The 23,805-nt window shown below is 48.0% G+C and overlaps 1 protein-coding gene across 2 annotated transcripts in view; it reads left to right on the top strand.

Annotated features, from left to right (window-relative positions):
- The first annotated feature begins 16,684 nt into the window (after positions 1-16,684).
- Positions 16,685-23,805, top strand: part of COTL1 (coactosin like F-actin binding protein 1) — a 52,659-nt gene continuing 45,538 nt past the window's right edge. Inside the window, exons 1-2 of one of the 2 annotated variants that reach the window (XM_054452672.2) lie at positions 16,685-16,980; positions 17,236-17,318. In XM_054452672.2, the coding sequence (XP_054308647.1) occupies positions 16,904-16,980; positions 17,236-17,318 (160 nt within the window). In that variant the 5' untranslated portion in view covers positions 16,685-16,903. The remainder of the gene's footprint in view (positions 16,981-17,235; positions 17,319-23,805) is intronic. The other variant, XM_063654153.1, reaches the window with a different exon arrangement.

Genomic DNA, 23,805 nt, shown 5'->3' with positions numbered 1-23,805 from the left:
GTGCCTGTAATCCCAGCTACTCAGGAGGCTGAGACAGGAGAATTGCTTAAACCCAGGAGGTGGAGGCTGCAGTGAGCCGAGACCGCGCCACTGCACTCCAACCTGGAAAAAAAAAAAAGAAAGAAACCTGGCTCTATTAACTAAGCAGCTTACACCACTCTTTGGCAAGCGGTGAGGGCTAGTTATTCCCTGTTCACTCCCCATTTTCCACTTTCTCTGACCTGGTCTGACCTTGAAGGATGGCATCACCTGGGCTGCTCCCCCTGTGACTTCTGGTTGGGTTCAGCCACTGGGAGGCACCGGAAGGAGACTGGAGGCTGGGAGGAGAGAGGTTGGGGCATTTCTCCCCAGTACACTCCCTGCTTCGGGCTGAGGTCAGCCTGTGGCCACATCCTTCCGTGTCCACTGCTTCTGCTGGGCGATCTTGTCACAGAGAAATTATTCTGACGCTTTATTCAAAACTATTGCAATGGGGGACAGAGACTGAGCTCAACTACAAATGTAGCAAAGACAGCGGAGATTGGTAGCTGGTGAGCAGAGTGAGGGGTCAGTGGATGAGAAGTCACTAAGGGAAGACATTGGGGCAGGGGGAGTCCTGCTAAACCGACTTCACAGGATTCTTGCTACAGACAGACCAAGAACTTAAATAGCAAGGATGGGGAGGATGGGGGATGTGATCAGATAAGGGTGGGGGCATCGTCCCTGAACTGACTTAGCAGGATTCTTTACTAAAACGGGACTCAGCAGACCAAAGACTGGATGGGTCCAAGGTCAAGGCCGAGTGGAGAGGCAGGCTCTGAGGAACTCGACTTTGGTCCAGACAATCCCTCCCCTGCGACTCCGGCTCCCCAGGCTCCGGGCACAGGCTTTCCTCCTGATCTCTCCTGCCTGGCGTGGGAACAGCGCCCATTCTTGCTCCCCTGGGTGTCTCAATTGCTCTTGTTGGCTCCTCTAACCCAGTTCTCTAAACAGTCCCTTGTTTACAATCCCTTCAGAATTCCACCCGATATGCCTTCTGCTTGGTTTCAGCATCCTGACTCTCTACACTGGACACTTTGACTTTCAATCCATTTATCTGTCATTCTCCGGAATGGCTCCCAGGATGGCCTGTTTTCTCGGTGTCAACTTGGAAAGCCTGAACTTCTGTTCTAAAGGGAAGGTCAATCTGAACCCACAGCATTTCATAGAGAGCGTATCAGGATCTACAATCAGGAGTTCTGGCTTTGGGGGCTGGCACTTTTACTTACTATTTTTCTTTCTTTTTTTTTTTTTTTTTTTGAGATGGAGTCTTGCTCTGCCGCCCAGGTTGGAGTGGAATGGCACAATCTCAGCTCACTGCAACCTCCACCTCCCGGGTTCAAGTGATTCTCCTGGTTCAGTCTCCCAAGTAGCTGGGATCACTGGCATGCACCATCATGCCTGGCTAATTTTTGTATTTTTAGTATAGACCGGGTTTCAGCATGTTGGCCGGGCTGGTCTTGAACTCCTGACCTCAGGTGATCCACCCGCCTCAGCCTCCCAAAGTGCTGGGATTACAGGCATGAGCCACTGCACCCAGCCTACTTTTACTTACCGTGTGTGAGACAACGAACAAATGGCCGAGTCTTAGTCTCACCACCAATAAAACAGGCACAGCAATACTGACCCTGCCAATCAGCCTGCAGCAAGCACTGCGTCTAGTGTTGTGAGGTCCCCAAGGGGATATTTGTTGAATGAAAAAAAGGAATAGATGGGCCAGGTGCGGTGGTGCAGGCCTGTAATCTCAGCACTTCGGGAGGCTGAGGTAGGAGGATCACTTGAGCCCAGGAATTCGAGACCAGCCTAGGCAATACAGGGTGATCTTGTCTCTACAAAAAAACAAAAATTAGCTGGGCATGGTGGCATGTACCTGTTGTCTTAGAGACTTAGGAGGCTGAGGTGGGAGGATCACTTGAGCCTGGGAGGTCGAGGCTGCTGTGAGCTGTGATTGCACCACTGCACTCTAGCCTGGGTGACAATGAGACTGTGTCTCAAAAACAAAAACAAACAAAAAGAATGAATGGATGATTGAAGGAAATTAGCCAATGCATGAAAGACACCTCTAACTTCTAATGTCTGATCAAATTTTAATTATTAAGCCTTTCCTTAATATGCTGTCTTAACCAACTTCTGCTGAATCGACTCACTAGATTAACAGACTTGTCCCATTTCTCCCGTGAAACATGCCAGCAGCTGCACACAGTGTGCTGAAGCCCCCTCCTGAGCATCTTCCCTTACCAGCCGGGCTCTGTGCTTATCTAGAACTAGCTGCGTTTGCTCCCAAAACTGTTCATGGTAGTTGTGTTGATTATGGTCATTAATTGATTTAATTAAATGTGACTCAAGTTGTGGGAACATGAGGATAAACAGAAGGAATATAATCGCTATAAAACTCAGATGAAACTTTGGAAGACTTGAAGATGTAACTAAGACAACTGATACTGAATTAATTGCAGAAACTGGGGAAGGCTGAGTGGAGGGAATTGTGAACCCTGGAATGATTCTGCACGTATATGATTTTGAAAGTGTCTTTGTGTAAAGAATAGGAAGTGGGAAATTGTAGCAGAAGGGTTATGGATGTGGTCTATGGGAGAAGAGAGACACAACGCCTATTTCAGCCAGGCCACTCTCAAAGAAAGGACACACTCTCAAAGAAAGGACCCTAATAAATATTAGGGCAAGTAAAAGATATACGATATAAATGAATTTAAGGTGACCCCCTGAGTTAACTGACTTCTTAGATTCACAATTAGCTGACTGACCAAAGTCCTGATTTCACAGGACAAGAAGGCTTCCACATCTTTCTGTTTTGTTTTGTTTTGTTTTGAGACAGGGTCTCACTTTGTCACCCAGACTGGAGTGCAGTGGTGCAATCTCAGCTCACTGCAACCTCCACCTCTGGGGTTCAAGCGATCCTCCCACCTCAGACCCCTAAGTAACTGGGACTACAGGTGGACACCACCACACCTGGCTAATTTTTGTATTTTTTGTGGAGATGGGATCTCACCATGTTGACCAGGATGGTCTCGAGCTCCTGAGTTCAAGCAGTCTGCCTTTCTTGGCCTCCCATAGGGCTGGGATTACAGGTGTGAGCCACTGTGCCTGGCCCCACATCTTTCTGAAGGTCTGTCTTGTCTTTGCTCCTATTCTTTCAATTTCCTTCTCTCTTTTCTCTGCTATTTTCTCTACCTATTATATGCCCAAATATGGAACTAAAGATCATTAATTTATTATATTTACTGAATTAAATGGGGTATTCTGTGTTAATTAACTTAAACAATATTTCTTTACCTACTGCACGCCGCTGTTACAGGCTTAAAGTCAAGGGCAGGCTTACTTTAGAGCCAAAGGCATGCTCACTTTAGCAAATGCTGCAGATAATTGTGGCCTTTTATTTGCATATTGTTCACATTAATTTCTTCCTCTCTGCGGGCCTCCCCAGTGTAGTACTTTCTCCTTTCCAGCATGTAATAAGTGTTTCAGAAAAAAACATGTATGAACCTAAAATTATATTTTTATTGTTCTAGGAAAAATTACCGTTCAAAGGACTTCTGTGGTACATTTGTGTGGTTTTGGTAAAACCAAAACCTCAGATTTTCTTTCTCTCTTTCTTTTTTTTTTTTTTTTTTTGCCTAAAGTCACACAGATAAACAAGTCTGTCTGCGGGAAACTTATAGCCTGGTAGTGGGAAATAGAACAGATAGCTTTTACAAAGCAAGTGTAAAAACTCAACGAATGATACAAGATCCTCTGTGTCACCATAACTTCTTTGATCCAGCAGAAGGAGAAACCAGTTCAGAATGACCACAGTCAGTAGGTCAAGAATTGACTCCTGGCTGGGTGCCGTGGCTCACACCTGTAATCCCAGCATTCCGGGAGGCCAAGGTGGGTGGACTGCTTGAGCCTGGGAGTTCGAGACCAGCCTGGGCAACATGGTGAAACCTCATCTGTACAAAGAATACAAACAATTAGCTCGGTGTGGTGGTGTACGCCTGTAGTTGTCCCAGCTACTTGGAAGGCTGAGGTGGGAGGATCACCTGAGCCCGGGAGTTCGAGGCTGCCGTGAACCATCAGGACGCCACTGCACTCCAGCCTGGGCAACAGAGTGAGACCCTGTTGTAAAAAAAAAAATTCTCTCCAAAGTACTATTAGAGGCTGAGCACAGTGGCTCATGCCTGTAATCCCAGCAGTTTAGGAGGCCAAGGTGGGCAGATCACTTGAGGTAAGGAGTTTCAGACCAGTCTGGCTAACATGGTGAAACCCTGTCTCTACTAAAAATACAAAAATTAGCCGGGCGTGGTGGCACACGCCTGTAGTCCCAGCTACTTGGGAGACTGAGGTAGGAGAATCCCTTGAACCCGGGAGGTGGAGGTTGCAGTGAGCCCAGATTGCATCATTGCACTCCAGCCTGGGTGACAGAGTGAGACTCAGTCTCAAAAAAAAAAAAAGGAAAGAAAAAAAAGTACTATTAGAAGTAAAAATAAATAAATAAATAAAATTCTCAGAGCCTTTTACTGTCATGGGGAACTCACTACCTCACAGAGGAGCGTATTTGGTCTCAATTGGAAAGACCTTCTTTATGTTGACCCCCAACACTGTCTCTCTGTAACTGGTTTTGTTCTGCTCTCCAGAGGTTCATGCAGGACGATGACCATCTGTGGCAAGAGAGAGCCCCTCAGGAACGGGGAGACTGTTCTCAGGTCTCATGGACCACACTTTGGGAATTGTGTTCTGATGTGCTTAAGCGGGGACTTAGCTGACACAGAGCGGGCTTAGGAGGGGAGGAGAGCTATGTGTGTGGGTTTATCGTGCAGAGGAGAGGCTTCCTGAGGCCCTGAGACCTGAGAACTGTCTCCTGTTCCTGAGGAGCTCTCTCTTGCCGCAAAGTGTGGTCCAGCAGCTTGCGGTAGAGCACCCTTGTTTGGGGTGTGAGTCCCGCTCTAGGACTTGTTAGACCAGCTTCTCCCCCTTGCCCAGCCTGCTCTGCTGGGGATTGCGGGATGCTGGGGTCTGCGGTGGGGAGGTGGAGGGGTGGGGAGGCGTCACCCTTTCAGGCTGTGTTTCTAAGTACCTGGTCGGTGGCTCCCGGCTGGAGGGCAGGAGGGAAGCAAAGGCAGGGGTATTTTAACCTCTCTCTGGAGCAAATCTCCAGCAGCCACAGCTCTGCACTCCAGCAATCCCTGGGTGATGCTAGGTCCTGGTCTCCAGGGTCCCCCCTCCTTCCGCTGTCCTTCTGACTCAGGGTCATTTGCTAATCTCTGTGCTGTGGCCAGTCTTGGGGGGCTTCACCAGCCTGCTCAGCTTCTCAGCTTGCCCGTCCCTGATGTAGCCAATGCCAATACCTTACATTCATTTTTTCCTAGTTTTGTTTGTTTGTTTGTTTGTTGAGACAGACTCTTGCTCTATCGCCCAGGCTGGAGTGCAGTGGTGCAGTCTTGGCTCACTGCAACCCCCGCCTCCCAGGTTCAAATGATTCTCCTGCATCAGCCTCCCGAGTAGCTGGAATACAGGTGCCTGCCATCATGTCTGGCTAATTTTTGTATTTTTAGTAGAGATGGGGGTTTCACCATTTTGACCAGGCTGGTCTCAAACTGCTGACCTCAAGTGATCCGCCTGCCTCGGCCTCCCACAGTGTTGGGATTACAGGCGTGAGCCACCGCGCCCGGCCTCCTACTTTTATATACTTGATAGTTTCTGTTTTCCAAGGTGAAGTCTAGCACTGCGTGCTACTTTTTGTAATGTAGTTGAAAGTTGCATACAGATATACAGGTTTGGGAAGCTAGCACTTAAAATACCTGCTATCATTACATACGTTTACAAAAAACCCTCCATGAGAGATGCTCCATTCACAGAAGAGAAAACTGGAGCTCAGGGGCATGGCAGAGCCAGGGTTTGGGTGAGCAGCTGCCCTAGCCCCTAACCATTGGAGCACACTTCCTGGCTAAGGGACCTGGGCTCCCTGTGTCCCCTCTGCCCTTCCTCACTGGAGGCTGAAGCCCCAGGTCGCGGTGCCTGGGGAGGACCACTCAAGAGTGCCGTTTGACACTTCCTCAGTCAGGGGCTCCACGTCTGCATCTTCCAATGTTCCTGTGAGCCCCTTTTCAGAGATTTGACAATCAGTGAGATCAGCACAGTTTCCATAAATATCATTTTCTATAAATAGCCATTTCGTGTAAGGCACCTGCTTCAGAATGACAACTACCTTGCTAAGAAAAGCAAGTTTCAGGGTTATGTTTTATTCCCAGTCTCCAATTACAGCTCAGGTGGTATTTTTTTTTTTTTTTTTAATTTGTAGCCCCAGAGAAAATGTGGAAACCAGGACGCTGACCTTAAAGAGTCTGTGAGGTTTTTGCAATGAAAGAAATAAAGACCATGAAAAAACCAGGTTCTTAAAAAGCCGGCACAGATTTTTCAGTTGCTTCAGGGCGCATGTAGTGAGCTACCCTGGTTCAATGTCAAGGTCCCCAAACGCTACTTCTTGGTGTAGAGGCCAAGACCCTGGATTCAAAAATGTTCAGACATGAGGAGGTACCTTCCCGTCTTGAGGCCTGGGTTCCTTCATCTGTGTTGGGGGAACAATTGAAGCATCTCCTCGGGTTGATGTGAGAATTCACTGGGAAAATAGCCATCAAGCACTTAGCATGCAGCCTGGCACACAGCACACAATATACAGGAAGATTTTTTTTTTTTTTTTTTTTTTTTTTAGACAGAGTCTCGCACTGTTGCCTGGGCTGGAGTGCAATGGTGCGATCTCAGCTCACTACAACCTCCACCTCCCGGGTTCACGAGATTCTCCTGCCTCAGCCTCCTGAGTAGCTGGGATTACAGGCGCACACCACTGCATCTGGCTAATTGTTTTTGTTTTTAGTAGAGATGGGGTTTCACTATGTTGGCCAGACTGGTCTCGAACTCCTGACCTCATAATCTGCATGCCTCGGCCTCCCAAAGTGCTGGGATGACAGGCGTGAGCTGCTGTGCCTGGCCACAAAGACATTTCTATGATTAGTTTTACATAATGTGATTACTATATAACATATATGATATAGAATATGATTACTATTACTAATATATGTTATAATTATATAATTTTTTTTTTAGATGGAGGTTTGCTTTTGTTGCCCAGGCTGGAGTGCAATGGTGCGATCTCGGCTCACTGCAACCTCTGCCTCCCAGGTTCAAGCGATTCTCCCGCCTCAGCCTCCCAAGTAGCTGAGATTACAGATGTGTGCCACCACACCTGGCTAATGTTTGTATTTTTAGTAGAGACAGGGTTTCACCATGTTGGTCAGGCTGGTCTCGAACTCCTGACTTCAAGTGATCCACCCGCCACAGCCTCCCAAAGTACTGGGATTACAGGTGTGAGCCACTGCACCTGGATAACAGAGTAAGAATCTGTTTCAAAAAAAAAAAGGAAAAAAGTCTTCCCCCACCTCTGGACAATCCTGTCTTCTTTGCAGGCTCCTTTCCCCATAAATGCTGGTGTTCCCTGAAGCTCTGCCCCAGACCTTCTTCTTCCACCTAAGCATCCTCCACGGGCCAACTCAAACACACTCGTGGTCTAATCACCACCCGGAGCCCTGTGGCTCCCAGATCCGTATCTCCAAGCCAGGCTCTGTCCTGAGTCTCAGACCTGTCTGGCTGCTGGACGTCTCCACTGCCATGTCCTACCAGCAGCTCAAATGCAGCGACCCCAAGCATGATGCAGCACCGCCACCCCATCAACCTCCCACCTGGATGCTCAGCTCAAAACCTAGGAGCTTTCTGTGATTCTCTTTTTTTTAGTTCAAAAATATAATTTTGGGGTTAGTATTTTGCTGAGCTTAAAAAATATGTAAGACTTTGGCCAGGCGTGGTGGCTCACCCCTGTAATCCCAACATTTTGGGAGGCTGAGGCGGGTGGATCACTTGAGGTCAGGAGTTTGAGACTAGCCTGGCCAACATGGCGAAACCCAGTTTCTACTAAAATCACAAAAATTGGCTGGGCGTGGTGGCTTACACCTGTAATCCCAGGACCTTGGGAGGCCAAGGCAGGTGGATCACCAGAGGTCGGGAGTTCGTGACCAGCCTGGCCAAGATGGTGAAACCCCATCTCTACTAAAAATACAAAAATTAGCCGGGCGTGGTGATGCGCGCCTGTAATCCCAGCTACTAGGGAAGGTGAGGCGGGAGAATCGCTTGAACCAGGGAGGTGGAGGTTTCAGTGAGCCAAGATGGCACCACTGTACTCCAGTCTGGGCGACAGAGTGAGACTCTGTCTCAATAAATAAATAAATAAGAAAACATAAATAATAAAAATACAAAAATTAACTGGGTGTGGTGATGCACACCTGTAATCCCAGCTACTTGGAAGGCTGAGGCAGGAGAATCGCTTGAGCCCAGGAATGCACTCTGTCTCAAATATATATATATATATGTCATATATATATGCATATATATATGACATATATATATGTCATATATATATGCATATATATAGACATATATATATGCATATATTAGACATATATATATGTCATATATATATGCATATATTAGACATATATAATGTCATATATATGCATATATATAGACATATATATATGACTTTTAAGTGTACAATTCAGTGACTTTTAGTGCAACCAAATTCACAAAGTTGTGCAGCTATCATCACCATTGAATTTGAAAACATTTTCATCAACCCCTGAAGGAAACCCCACACTCACTAGCAGCCACTCCCCCTTCTTCCTCCCCCTGCCCCTGCAGCCACCAATTGGCATTGTCTCTATAGATTTGCTTATTCTAGACTTTTCATATAAGTGGAATCATACAATGTGTGGTCTTTTGTGACTGGCTTCTTTGACTTAGCATAATGTTTTTGAGGTTCGTACATGTTGCAGAACGAATCAATACTTAACTCCTTTGTATGGCTGAATAATATCCTATTATACAGATAAACCACTTTTGTCTATCCATTCATCAGCTGACAGATATTTAGGTTTCCACTTTCTGGCCATTATGAATAATGCTGCTATGAACACGCACATACAAGTTTTCATGTGGACATATGTTTTCCTTTCTCTTGGGTATATTCCTGGGAGTGGAATTCTTGGGCCACATAATAACTATGTTTCACATTTTGAGAAACTGGAAAATTGTTTTCCAAAGCAGTTGCACCAATTTCCATTTCCAAAAGCACTGTGTGAGAGTTCCAGTGTCTTCATATCCTCACCAATACTTGTTATTGTCTGTCTGTCTTCTGGTGTGAAGTGGTGTCTCTTGTGCTTTTTTTTCAAGATGGAGTCTTGCTCTGCTGCCCAGGCTGGAATGCAGTGGCTCACTGCAACATCCGCCTTGTGGGTTCCAGTGATTCTTCTGGCTCAGCCTCCCAAGTAGCTGGGATTGCAGGCACCCATGACCACACCTGGCTAATTTTTTTTATTTTAGTAGAGACAATGTTTCTCTATGTTGGTCATGCTGGTCTAGAACTCCTGACCTCAAGTGATCCACCCACCTCGGCCTCCCAAAGTGCTGGGATTAGAGGCGTGAGCTACCGCTCTCGGCCTCCTTGGGCTTTTGATTTGCATTTCCCTAATGACCAATGACACTGAACATCTTTCCATGTGCTTAGTGGCCATTTGTAAAACTTCTTTGGATAAATCTCTCTTCAAATTCTTAGTCTATTTTTAAACTGGGCTACTTGCCTTTTTATTGTTGAGTCGTAAAAGGTTTTTGTTTTTAATATTCTGGATACTAGACCCTTATCAGATATGATTTTGCCCATACTTTCTTCTTTTCTGTGTATTGTCTTTTCACTTTCTTAATGGTGCCCTTTGAATCACAAAAAGTTTTAGTTTTGGCTGGGCGCAGTGGCTCATGTCTGTAATCCCAGGACTTTGGGAGGCTGAGGTGGGTGGATCACCTGAGGTCAAGAGTTCAAAACCAGCCTAACCAACATGGTGAAACCCCGTCTCTACTAAAAATACAAAAACTTAACTTGGCATGGTGGTGGGCACCTGTAATCCCAGCTACTTGGGAGGCTGAGGTGGGAGAATCTCTTGATCCTGGGAGGCAGAAGTTGCAGTGAGCCGAGAGCAAGCCATTGCACTCTAGCCTGGGTGACAAGAGCAAAAAACTCCATCTCAAAAAAAACAAAAAAGAAAAGAAAAAAGAAAAAAAATTTAGTTTTGATGAAGTCCAATTTAACCAATATTTTTATCACTCCTGCTTTTTGTGCCACAACTAAGAAATCTTTGCTTAATCTAATATGACAAAGATTTATGCCTAACTTTTCATCTAAGAATAACTCTTATGTTTACGTCTGTGATCTGCTTTGAGTTAATTTTTGTATATGGTGTGAGGTAAGGGTCCAACTCCATTCTTTTGCATGTGCTATCAAGTTGTCTCATCACTGTTTGTTGAAAGACTGTTCTTTTTCCATTGAACTGTCTTGGTACCCTTGTCAAAAATCAATTGACCAGGCCGGGCACGGTGGCTCATGCTTATAATCCCAGCACTTTGGCAGGCCGAGATGGGTGGATCACTTGAGATCAGGAGTTTGAGACCAGCCTGGCCAACTTGGCGAAACCCCATCTCTACTAAAAATACAAAAATTAGCCAGGCATAGTGGCGGCTACTCAGGAGGCTGAGGGACAAGAATGGCTTGAACCCAAGGGGAGGAGGCTGCAGTGAGCTGAGAGTGAGCTGAGATTGCACTGCTTCACTCCAGCCTGGGAGAAAGAGCGAGACTCTTTCTCAAAAAAAAAAAAAAAAAAAAAAAAAAAAAAAATTGGCCATAAATGTAACAGTGTATTTCTGGACTTTCATTTCTATTCCATTGATTTCTATGCCTGTGCTTTTGTCCATACCACCTTCCTTGACTCTCCACTCCCTGTTGCTCTGCATCCTTCCATTCAACAACAAGTTGTGTGTCTGTCTGGGACTGGTGCTGTTCCGGGAGCTGGCATACAATGGTGAGCAAGATGAACATTATTCCTGCCCTCATAGATCTGAGGTTCTAGGAGTGGATAGACAGTATTCGAGTAAAGGGATAAATGAAAAAGGTAGTTTCAGATAGTGATTAGTGATTACTATGGAAAATAAAAAATGGTTATGTGATAGTGGCTAGAGGAGGGTTACAGAGGGGGACTTTTCAACTTTGGGATGCTGGGGAAAGCCCCTCTGAGGGAGGGGGTAACATTTGAGGTCAGAATGAGAAGTCAGCCATTCAGATTTCGGGATGGGGTGTGCCAGGCAGAGGAGTAGAATTTGCTTGAAGATGAAACTGATACACAAAGGAGGGCAAAGTAGAGACATGCAGAGCTACAGAGCCAGGATTAAACCATGCCTGAATTCCACCTTCATCTGAACTCTTGTCAGTGGGTCTTTACTTTTTTTTTTTTTCCCATTGTTCAAGCCCATTTGAATTGAGTTTTCTGTTGCTGACAACCAACAGTGTCCACACTGAAGTAAATGCCTGTCACCCATAACAGACTTTAAGCCCTGAGAGGACTGGGAGATATTAGTCTAGTTCACATTAGCAATACATACACAAATTAGACATACACAAATAGCTCTTGTATGTCACATTTTTATCACCAAAATGTAGGAATAAGAGATTTCACAGAGACATCCAGAATTTTTGCTTTGCTGAAACAACCAGAAGCTTGGCATTGTGCATAGCAACTATGGCAGAGCTGAGAACCAGTGACCCTCTTTGGATGAGGAAGCTGCTCTGAACATGAAACTTTCACCTGGAGGAAGACAGAACAGAGAGGACCACCTTTTCCAGAACAAATTTTCTTACATGGTCTGTGCTTGGTTCATTTACATTCCATGCCTGCCCCCTACAGGCAAGTAAGTTTGTGACCCCCCCCACTTGGACACGAAATAGGCTCAGTGCCAGGAAAGAATGAATAAATGGATGGATGAATTTACAGCACTTCCCAATTCCTTTTTTTTTTTTTGAAACAGGGTCTTGCTCTGTCGCCCAGGCTGGAGTGCAGTGGCCTGATCATAGCTCACTGAAGCCTTGATCTTTTTTGGTTCAAGCAATTTTCCCACCTCAGCCTCTCACGAGTTGGGATTACGGGCACCTGCCACCATACCTGACTAGCTTTTATTTTTATTTTTATTTAGAGACAGGGTTTTGCCATGTTGACCAGCCTGGTCTCCAACTTTTGGGCTGAAGCAACCCTCCTGCTTCGGCCTCCCCAATTGTTGGGATTACTGCGCCTGGCCTACTTCCCCAGTTCTTAACCCAGTGCATAGCACTGTCAAATACTTTGATTTCTCTTAAAGAAACATGAATTGAATTAGATTGTTTTACATCACATGGATTGCAATTTAAACAAATATTTACACAGAATATTTATTTCTGATATGAGGTTTATTTTTCTCCTTTAGCCGGGCAAATGGACAGCAAGGTGCTCAAAATCAGGGTTCTCTTTCAAACCAATCCCTTATACTTTCGGTCCGGTAGAGGGCGATCGCAACAATGACTAGAAAGAGAACAGCAATGAAAGGAGGACTGAAGTGGGGCTTCCCAGTTCCTAGCACATTCATGGGATTCCTCCAGGAACGCTGAAACCATGGAGACTGAGGATCGAATTCAGTATGGCAGCCACGTTTTTGGGTGGTAGTTTAGCATTCTGAACAGATAATACATTCACGTGGTTGAGAACTAAACTAAAACAGGAAGGTATATGGTAACACCCACCACCCCCCCACCCCAATCCCTAACTAACCCTTTTTGCCTGACTTTCTGCTTCACCTCCTCCACAGGTACTGTTAGTTTTCTCTTGTGTTCTTTACCAGAAGTTTTAATGCCAATATAAACAACTGCAAGCCGGGCACAGTGGCTCACGCCTGTAATCCCAGCACTTTGAGAGGCCGAGGCGGGTGGATCACTTGAGGTGAGGAGTTCGAGACCAGCCTGACCAACATGGTGAAACCCTGTCCCTACTAAAAATACAAAAATTAGCCGGGCGTGGTGACGTGCACTGTAGTCCCAGTTACTCAGGAGGCTGAAGCAGGAGAATCACTTGAACCCGGGAGGCAGAGATTGCAGTGAGCCGAGATCGCACCACTGCACTCCAGCCTGAGTGACAGAGCGAGACTCCGTCTGAAAAAAACAAAACAAAACAAATACAATATTAACACCCCACCCCATTTTACCCAAAAGGTAGTATTGTTCTGAACACACTATTCAGTAGCTAGCTTTGCTTATTCATGATCTATCTTGTAGAATGTTCCATATCAGCATCTAGAGAGGGTCCTCATCCTTTCTTTCTTTTAGAGCTTCATAGTCCTGCATGGTTCACCAGCGTTATTATCTATTCGTCTAGCCCCTCATTGATGGGGACTCAGGTTAGCCCTCACCTTCTGCCTTAAAAATAAAGCTCAATGAATAACCCTGGATATATTTTGCACACATACAAGTGTATCTATTATCTATAGCAGTGACTTTCAGCCCCAGCTGAACATAAGCATCACCCAGGGGGCTTTACAAAAATCCCCATACAGGTGGTGCACACTTCTAATCCCAGCACTTTGGAAGGCCGAGGCGGGTGGATCACTTGAGCTCGGGAGTTCCAGACCAGCCTGGGCAACATAGTGAAAACCTGTCTCTACAAAAAAAATACAAAAATTAGCCAGGTGTGGTGGCACGTGCCTGTAGTCTCAGCTACTTGAGTGGCTGAGGTGGGAGGATCGCTTGAGCCTTGGGAGGTCAAGGCTGCAGTGTGCTGAGATTGCACCACTGTACTCCAGCCTGGGTGACAGAGTTTTTTGAGGCAGGCAAGACCCTGCCTTAAAAATAAATAAATAAATAAATAAATAAAGGCCGAGTGCGGTGTCTCACGCCTGTAATCCCAGCACTTTGGGAGGCCGAGGCGGGCCGATCACGAGGTCAGGAGTTCAAGACCAGCCTGCCAACATGGTGAAACCCCGTCTCTACTAAAAATACAAACATTAGCCAGGCATGGTGGTATGCACTTGTAACCCCAGCTACTCAGGAGGCAGAGGTTGCAATGAGCCGAGATCACGACATTGCACTCCAGCCTGGGCAATAGAGTAAGATTCCGTCTCAAAAACAAAAAAAAAAGCAAAAAAAACCTCCATACCCAGGGCATATCTCAGACCAATTATATCAGAATGTCTGGGTGTGGGATCAGGAGACCCTGGTGATTCCCATGTCCAGCCAGGGCTGGGCACCACTGACCCTATAGGGTAAATGGATTGATCAAGGGCACACAGACTTGTAAATTTGCTAGACATTGCCAACTGGCCTCCACAGCTGCTCCATGGGGGTTGTGTCAATTCACACTCCCACCAGCAATGTACAAGAGGGCCTGGATCTTCACAGCCTCCCCAGCAAAGTGGACTTGTCAAAGTTTTTTATTTTTGCCAACCTGCTAGTTTATTTATTTATTTTTTAAAGGTATCTCAATTTTGCTTTAATTTGCATTTCTCTTACTAGGAGTTGAGGTTGAGCATCTTTTCGCATGTTTAAGATCATTTAATCTGTCTGGTCATATTCTGTGCCCATTGTTCTTTTCATTTTCTTTTTTTTAAGGTTGACTTATCTATATTTTAGCAAGACTAATTCTTTACTTGAGTTGCAAACACTTTTTACTGCTTTGTCTTTTTATTTTTACACTTTGCAAGAGGTGGTATGGTATGGTTTTGGTTTTGTTTTCTTTTTCGTGGATCACTTTTTATATGTTTGAATGTATTCATCTTTTCAATGGCTTTTGGATTTGGATTTGGGTAACATGGTTTACAGTTAGAAGGAAGCTCCCCATATTTTCTTCTGGCACTTTTGTGATTTCCTTTTTTTGAGACAGAGTCTCGCTTTATCGCTCAGGCTCGAGTGCAATGGCGCGATCTCAGCTCACTGCAACCTCCGCCCCCCGCCCCGGGTTCAAGTGATTCTCCTGCCTCAGCCTCCCAAGTAGCTGGGATTACAGTCGTCCGCCACCACCACGCCTGGCTAATTTTTGTATTTTTAGTAGAGATGGGCTTTCGCCATGTTATCCAGGCTGGTCTCGAACTCCTGAGCTTATGAGATCCTCCCACTTCAGCCTCCTAAAGTGCTGGGATTACAGGCGTGATCCACTGCGACTGGTCTGATTTCCTTTATTTGTGTTTAAATTTTTGATCCTTTTGGAATTTTCCCTGATCAAAGGATCCATCTTTGTTCTTCTTTCTAATGGCCAATTGTCCCATTACCCTTATCAAGGAGTTAGGTAGGAACCGCTTTGTGGGGCATGAAATGAGAATTTCTTTTTGTCTTATTTATAACAGCATCTGCCTCTACTGTTCTGAAACTGTGTTCCTGTCCACCCACCCATTCAACTACCCATTGATTGACTGATTGATTCATTCAATTTCTTGTTTTTGTTTCTTTGCTTGTTGAGAATTCTAATATTAATTGGACATTGTCCCTGACTTTTTGGGTTTCTATTTAGGATTTGTTTTTATCACTTAATAACCAACAATGATGACATTTTATCGAATGTCTAGTATATTTGTTCCACGTATCATTTCAATTAAACTTAAAACAAAGCAATGATGTCAGTTATACTATTTTTCCCATTTGAGGAGTCATTTAAAAGAGGTTTTGAGGCTTTCCAATGGCCCCCAGTTGGAAAGTGGCAGTACTGGATGCAATTCAAGAGCCCAGTCTTCAGGATCCTGCCTTTTTACCTACCTGGGCGCTGTGACTGGTCTCTGTGGAATGGCTGGATGAGGGAATGAATGAATGAGTCAGTGAAGGAATGAGGAAGACAGAATCAGTCAGCTCTTTCTTTCAGAGGAGACCAAAGGGAGAGGTTAAGATAGGAATGCAAATGACCAGAATCCAGAGTAAACGAGAGCCCACCAGCGTTTTGGAAGCAGTCCACTTTCTACCCCCTCCTATTTAAAATCCTTCATTCTTTCCAATTCCTCCCCACCTAGAATCCATGGAACCAAACGCTGGGGTAGGGACAGTGGCCAGCCTGTCTCCTTGGGTTCGATGCATTACATCATCCACGTGGAGGTCCCCTGTGGAGCTCCGCAGCCCTGTAGCCTCAGGGGCAGGGGGGTGGGGAGAATGAGGAAGGGGGAGAGGGGGAATAGGAGGAGGGAGTAGGGGACAGGGAGGGAGGAGATGCCAGGAGGGTAAGTGGAGAAGAGGGAGGGGAAGCCAGGGGGAAGCAGGGGAGGGGATGAAGGAGGAGGAAAGAAGAGAGCTTGGGTAGAAGGAAATAGGGAGGATGGAGAAGTTTTGGGCTGGGATAGGCAAGAAGAGGGAGGAGGAGAGAGGAAGAAGAATACAGGGGGAAGGGAGAAAGAGGGGGAGGGAAGGAAGGGGGAAGAGGTCAGGGAACTGGGGGAAGCAAGGAGTGGGGGGAAGAAGAGGAAGGAGGAGGGAAAGGAGGAAGGCGGGGTGGGAAAGGGGGTTGGGGTGGTGGGAGTTTCCAGGGAGGGGTCGGGAGGGGAGGAGAGAGAAGAGGGATGCTGGGGGAGAAGAGAGCGGGAGGGAGGAGGGAGAGTAAGAGGGAGGAGGCAAAGCCCCTACTCCAGCCTCCACCGCGATGTTGCGCAAGCCTTCCGGTCTGGGATTGGCCGCCAGAGAATCAAGACGCTCCGCCCCCGCAGCCCGACGGCCAATGAAGAGGCGGGCTGCGGCCTGGGAGGCCAATGGGCGCGGGGGGGCGGGGCGGGCCACGGCCTGGGGTCCCCGCGCGCTCTCGGTGCGCAGTGGAAGTCGCCGCCGCGCTCGGAGCTCCCAGGAGCCGCGTCGCCGTCGCCACCGCCGCCAGCCCGTGCGCCCTCGGCGCGTACCCGCCGCGCTCCCATCCCCGCCGCCGGCCAGGGGCGCGCTCGGCCGCCCCGGACAGTGTCCCGCTGCGGCCCCGCGGCGATGGCCACCAAGATCGACAAAGAGGCTTGCCGGGCGGCGTACAACCTGGTGCGCGACGACGGCTCGGCCGTCATCTGGTAGGAACTTTTCATTCCTCTCCACGCCCCGCTCCCCGGGCTCGCGCGGGGCCTCGTGCACCGAGCCGGCCTCCAGGCGGGACGGATTCTGGGCCTCCCGCGCTGTCTTCCTTGCCTTATTCCGGGACGGCGGGCCAGGCCCCCGCGGGCTTCTCCGTGGCCAGCGCGTCTGTTAGATTGTCCTCTGCAAGCGCCGCGTCTCGCGGCCACCAGCGCTGATGTGTGTGTGTGTTTTTTTCTTCTCCCAACCCAAAGGGTGACTTTTAAATATGACGGCTCCACCATCGTCCCCGGCGAGCAGGGAGCGGAGTACCAGCACTTCATCCAGCAGTGCACAGGTAGGGAGGCGCGCCTGCCGGGCGGATGCGCGGTCGCTGGGAGGTTGTCTGCACCCGGGGAGCCCTGGCCAGAGCGAACCCGGGAGGAACCGGTGGCCACATGGGGTGCCCCTGGCGCATGGCGTGGGAGGAACCCGATATGAGCGTTTTAAGGCCTCATAAAACCTTCTCCCCTCTGGACATCCGAAGCAACAGAAGTGACCCACCTGCCTCCGTCATCCCACAATGCCTTCTCCAGGCGGTGCAGTTCTTTTGCCCCCTGCGGTTCACTGGTTTTTCCAAGGTCAACTCCTGTGTTTCCAAATTCCAGTGTCCAGCTCTTCCCACTGTCCCCTTTGATCAGTCACTGAGCCCAAATGCGAACAGGCTAGGGGGCTGCTAGGAAGGGAAAGAAACTCAGCCGCGCCCTGCTTTCTCCCGCTATCATTGTCTGCCCGTGTGCTGATTTTATGTGATTTTTGACGAGTAGAATCAGATGCAAAAGAGTACACACCATATGATTCCATTTATAAATCCTAGACAAGTCGAAACTAATCTATGGTGTGAATGTCAGAATCGAGATTAGCTTTTGGGGGTAGATAGCCACTGATTGGGAGAGGCACACCACCCGGACTGCTGGGAGCTGAAAATGTCTCTGTAGACATTTGTTGATCTGGGAGGGGGTTATGCAGGTGTGTACCCACGTGAAAAATCATCAGACTGTATACTTAAGATTTGTGTGCCTTAGGCACTTCCCTGTGGTATGTGAACCATGAAAAGAAAGACCACGTGGCCGGCATCGCCATAAACCCCTCAGTGGTGGCAGAGGCTCTGTGATGTTGGTAATGGGACCTTTTAAAGAGATTGGAGAATGCGACTCCCTCCCATCTCTGGTCTTTAGTTGGAAGCAAACTTTCGGACAAAGGCAGCACAGCCCGGAGGTTAGGGTGTGGACCCTGAGCCAGACGGTGTGGGTTATTTATTTATTTATTTATTTTTGAGACAGAGTCTTGCTCTGTTGCCCAGGCTGGAGTGCAGTGGCACAATCTCAGCTAACTGCAATCTCCGTCTCCCGGGTTCAAGCGATTCTCCTGCCTCAGCCTCCTGAGTAGCTGGGATTACAGGCGCCCATCACCACGCCTGGCTAATTTTTTGTAATTTTAGTAGAGACGGGGGTTTCACCATTTTGGCCAGGCTGGTCTCTAACTTCTGACCTTAGGTGATCTGCCCACCTTGGCCTCTCAAAATGCTGGGATAACAGGCGTGAGCCACCACGCCCGGCCGACGGTGTGGGTTTGAATGCCTGAACGGCTGCTTCCTGGTTGTGTGGTTTGGAACCAGTTCCTTAATCTCTGGGGGTCTTGGCTTCCTCACCTGCACTCTCACAGTGCTGTTGTGAGGATAAGTGGGTGAGTATGTATAAAATGCTCAGAACAGTGCCTGTACAAGCTACATGATTGTTTGTGAAATAAATAAAAAGTACAAAATTGTGCCAGGGATCATGTGGGTGTTTCTTTCCTTAACTGCTTCCATAATCAAATTATATTTTGCATTTAGTTCAATTCAAAGGATATTTGTGGAGTGACTACTAGAGGATGGGTGATACTAAGAACCCGCGTGTGCGCGCGCGCGCACACACACACACACACACACACACACACACACACACACACAACTAAAATTACTCCTTGAACGCTGCCTGTAGACATTCATTCATTGCTTTTGTAAACAGTTGGCCTAAAATCGCAGCATAAAGCACTGCAACGATGTGGAGAGTTTGCAGGGCAGGATTTGAACCCAGGCCTCCGTCCCTCCGCCTCTGTGGTTGAATGCTTTTGCAAGGGAATAAGTGCAAACTCTTAACTTTCTCCCCTCCGGTTAGTGAACAGCCAGGAGATTCAGCAGTATTTCTGCTTTGCCGGCTCTGAGGCTATGCTTTACAGACCAGCTTCCCTCCCTAAATTCGGCTTCTTTCCTCTCGCTGGTCACCCATCGCTCCCTTCCCCCATCAAACCATGTTCTGCCTCTGAAGCTACTGTTCTCTCCAGCAAGTAGAAGGGGATGAGGAAAAGAGCATCCATCCCATCAGGAGACTCCTGGCAGATGCTCCCAGGCCTCGGCCCACTCTGGTGTAGTGGGAGAACACTTCCCTCCTCCCACAGGCTTGTGGTTTTCTGCTCAGACCCACCCCCTGCCCCCCAGGGACGGGAGTGGGGAGTGGCGCGTGTCTGGCGAGGAAGCTAAAAATGCTCCCCTGCTGTGTGTGGATCCTCATGAATGGGCCATGAGAGCTTCAGCTGCAGTGCTTTCTTTCCCCAGCCATCTGTTGGACAAATGCATAGAATTATGGTTGCCGTGTCTGCTCTTGTTCCTCTCGGAAAAGCTTGTTCCTTCCTGCCGTCGTGTCCTCATAACCCAGGGACAATAGACTCAACACTGGCACTGGCTGGATAGTAGTCACCACACTCCATGTGCCTTATCTTGGTCATGCCTCAGAACAGCCCGGTGTGGCAGGTACTAAGGTTGTTCCCATTCTACAGATGAGGAAACTGAGGCCCAGAGAGGTTAATAGGCTTCCTCCGTTCACCCAGCTAGAAAGTGGCAGAGTCGGTACTTGAACCCAGGCAGGCTGGCTGGGGGTATGTGCTCTTGGCTTCTGAGGAGGTCATTTAGATTCTCACCTCTCGTGGGATTGCTTGCAGGTTGCAAATGACATGTTTGCCCGCTTGTGACGCAGAAAGGGCCCTTTTGTGGCCCCAATTCCCTGCCAGGTATCCTGACAGGCCTGAGAAGAAAGGTTCCACTCTGGTTCGGGCTTCCTGCTTCCAAACATCTCACAAGGTGGCCAACAGACTTGGAAGGCCAGAAACAGCACCCAGTTTCTTCCTTATAAACTCAGGGTGTGGGCCTTCCTGGGGTCCTGCTCTTCTCCCAACTCTCCCTGCTCTGGCACTCAGGCATTCTTTCTGAAACACCCCCTTCCCTGGCCCTCCCACCTCAGGCTACTGTCCCTTCTCCCCTTCCTCCCCCAGGGCTTTCCAGAATGGGATCTCTCCACCCAGCCTCCCCTCCTCATCTCTCCCCAGCCTCCTGGCCTGGCCTTTCCTCCCTCGGAGCTGTTTTCCAGAGAGCCACGGGATGTCTGTGCTGCCAGGCCAGTTCCCTCCCACCCCCGCACTCATCCTCCCCATCTTTCTGCCTGCTCTGGGTCTGCGCTGCTTCTTCCTGAGCTTGCCTGGCTCCCGGCCTTCCTCGCTGCCTGCCTGCCCCACCACTACCTCTGCTCTTGCTTCTTGCTCCATAGCTCAGTTCGCCTGGGATGGTCAGAGACCTTGCAAGGGCGGTGAGAGATGCCCAGTGCAGATTAATGTAAGCAGAAAATCCACTGTGGCCTCTAGGTTGGAAACTCCAGGGGAAGTTCTAGCAGCAGCAAAGGCTGCCCGAACTCCAAACAGCCTCTCCTCCTTCTCCTAGCTCTGTCTTCATCCTTCACCTCCATTCTTGCGGGGAGGGGGGAGGTTTAGCCCCGGGGCAGAGCCATCTTGGTGGAGAGATGGAGCAAGCCTCTTTGCCAGTGATTTTGGGGGTCCCTGGATTGTCTTTGGCCCTGAGGTCATGTGCCCATTCCTAGACCAATCACGGAGACTCTGGGTGGCCAGGTGCGGATCACATGCCCACCTCTGGAGTGGGTGGGGGGTGGGGCAGCCCCACCCAAACCAGGAGACTAACTTGGGGAGGTGGCTTCCTAGGGAAGAATGGCATGCCACTTTCACAAAAGTGTCCATTTGCCCCTTAACATCTCTGCCTTCTTCTTTATAGTAACAGTCTATTTGCCCTCAATCTTCCTTGTCTGGTATCCACTCTGTCCTCCCTTGCTGGGGTAATTCTTTCTACAGTACATTTCTAATCAAGTCACTCCTCTGCTCATTAACCTTCTATGGCTGCCTTCTGCCCATTGGATTACACTCAGGCTGTCTGCTTGGCTTTCTAGTCGGTTTGTCCCCACCCATATCTCCTCTCTAGTAGCTCCACACAGCCTCCCTCACACACCCATGGCCCAACATCGTAACATTTCCCATCTTGGTGCTTTTGATTTTGGAGGTTTCTACCATGAGGAATTCCTCTTCCCCATCTCAACTCATTTAGGACTCAGCCGCCCACCTAGCTTAGTGTGATTCCTTCTTTATTTCAACTCTGAGTACACTTTGGAATCAGAAACACTCTAGTCCGGGTGCCATGGCTCATGCCTGTAATCCTAGCACTTTAGGAGGCCAAGGCAGATGGATCACTTGAGGTCAGGAGTTCAAGACCAGCCTGGCCAACATAGTGAAACCCTGTCTCTACTAAAAATACAAAAATTAGCCAGGCATAGTGGCCGGCGCCTATAATCCCAGCTACTCAGAGACTGAGGCGGGAGAATCACTTGAACCCAGGAGGCAGAGGTTGCAATGAGCCAAGATTGCACTGTTGCACTCTAGCCTGGGCAACAGAGTGAGACTCTAGCTCAAAAAACAAACAAAAAAAAGAAACATTCTAGATTGACATCTCAGCTCTGCTTCTCACTCACTGTGTGTGTGGCCTTGGGCAACCGCATCCCTCCCTCTGTGCTTCAGTTTTTAGGTCTGTAAAATGGGGATCCTGACATTCCTACCTCTGAGGGTGGCTGGGAGGGTTCACTGAAGTAATGCACCTAAAATGAGAGCACAGGCCATGGTGTGTGTTGGCTATCCCTACCACTGCTTTTCTTTTTTTTGAGACAAAGTTTTTCTCTGTCGCCCAGGCTGGAGTGCAGCCTCTGCCTCCTGGGGTCAAGTGATTCTCCTGCCTCAGCCTCCCAAGTAGCTGGGACTACAGGCATGTGCCACCACACCCGGCAAATTTTTGTATTTTTAGTAGAGACGGGGTTTCACCATGTTGGCCAGGCTGGTCTCGAACTCCTGACCTCAAGTGATCCACCCGCCTCGGCCTCCCAAAATGCTGGGATTACAGGCATGAGCCACCGCGCCCGGCCTCAAATAATTATTTTTACTCTGATAGCACTCGTGGAGGCATTATGCTTTCCATTCGGAAGCTTTCAGTACACGTCCCTGCTCAGCACAAAGTAGGCACCTGGCCCAGGCTGGTATGCAATAGGCATTTGGCCCCATGTGGACACGCATCAGACCCTTGGCCTGGGTCCGCGTGAAGGAGCATTGTGAGAGGTGCTTAGCTCAGTGGTTCAAGGTTTGGGTTTTGTCCAATTGCCTGGGTTCAAATACCTGCCATTCATGTGCTCTGGAGCAGGTGAGTTACCCATCTGGTAACCTGCTACAGGGTGGTCATTAGGAGGATTAAGGAAGCAAGTCCTTATGCTGCTTGGGACATAGTGAGCGCTCTATAAATATCAATTACTGTGATTGCCATTTTTGTTTGTGGAATTTAAGTGATGTGGAAGTAGTGTTCAAGAGCACCAAGAAGATGGAAGGGGGAGAGATGATGGGAAGGAAATGGGTGCTGAGCTGGGCTGGAGGGTCACAGGTTCACCTGACAGAGCCACGGGGAGCCTGGAGCAATCAGGGCTCAGCTGGCAGAGGTGGAGGGAAAGGGGCCATTTACCACACCGGTCGTATGATCCACCTGACCACAGCAGAAAGGGCTTACAGCTCATGTATGTGTGGCAAGGCAGTGGCTGGGGCTGTCTGTGAAATCACATTTTGTTTCTGCACCATTCAAATAATATATATTCTTTGTAGCATACTCATAAACCAAGACTAAACCAAAAGAAGACAATACCAAGTAGATATAGTTCAGATATAGTTTTGCAAACACTCAGAAACTTGTTCCTTCATTCGTTTATTCCTTCATTCTCCTGTTTATTCATTTAATTCATTCAACATATGGGACTGCTACTCTGTGGGGCAGGATTGTAGGCACTGAGGATAAATATAGAAGCAGAAAAGGCCCCTGTCCTCGTGGAGCTGACATTTCATTGTCATCTCCCAGGACAGACCACTGGTCTCATTTTTATCTATATTCTTGAAATATTTTTCTGTATGTAATTCTACTACAAAAGGGGATCATAGATATTTTAGAGCCACCTCCCCCAACAACTGTAATTCCGAAGTTTCCTCCCTGTCTTCCCCTCTTCTTCTGCAATACCAGTTTAAAAATGACCATGTAGTTTCTCTCATACAAATGTAACATTGTTAAACCAATCCTCTATCCATGGACCTCAAATTATGTGTTGCAAGCAGTTTTATTTTAGAAGGAATCCAGGCATCTGGGAATGAGTCCAGTTTTCTGTTGGTGCAGATTTTAGAGCTGATTGGTTAAGAACATCAGTGGTGAGGCTGGGGTGTCTTGCTTTGAACAGCCTTGCTGTGCTGTGTGACCTTGGGCAGATCTCCCAGAGTCTCTGTTTCCTCGTCTGTAAAGATGGGGATAATGATTGCATGTAGGTTGCTGTAAGGATAAACTGGCATGTTCCATATACAGCTTGTAGAGTACTGCCTGACACAGAGTAAATGCT

The sequence above is a fragment of the Pongo pygmaeus genome, chromosome 18 (genome assembly GCF_028885625.2).
Source record: "Pongo pygmaeus isolate AG05252 chromosome 18, NHGRI_mPonPyg2-v2.0_pri, whole genome shotgun sequence".
Lineage (NCBI taxonomy): Eukaryota > Metazoa > Chordata > Mammalia > Primates > Hominidae > Pongo > Pongo pygmaeus.
This window is presented reverse-complemented; position numbering and strand designations above follow the sequence as displayed.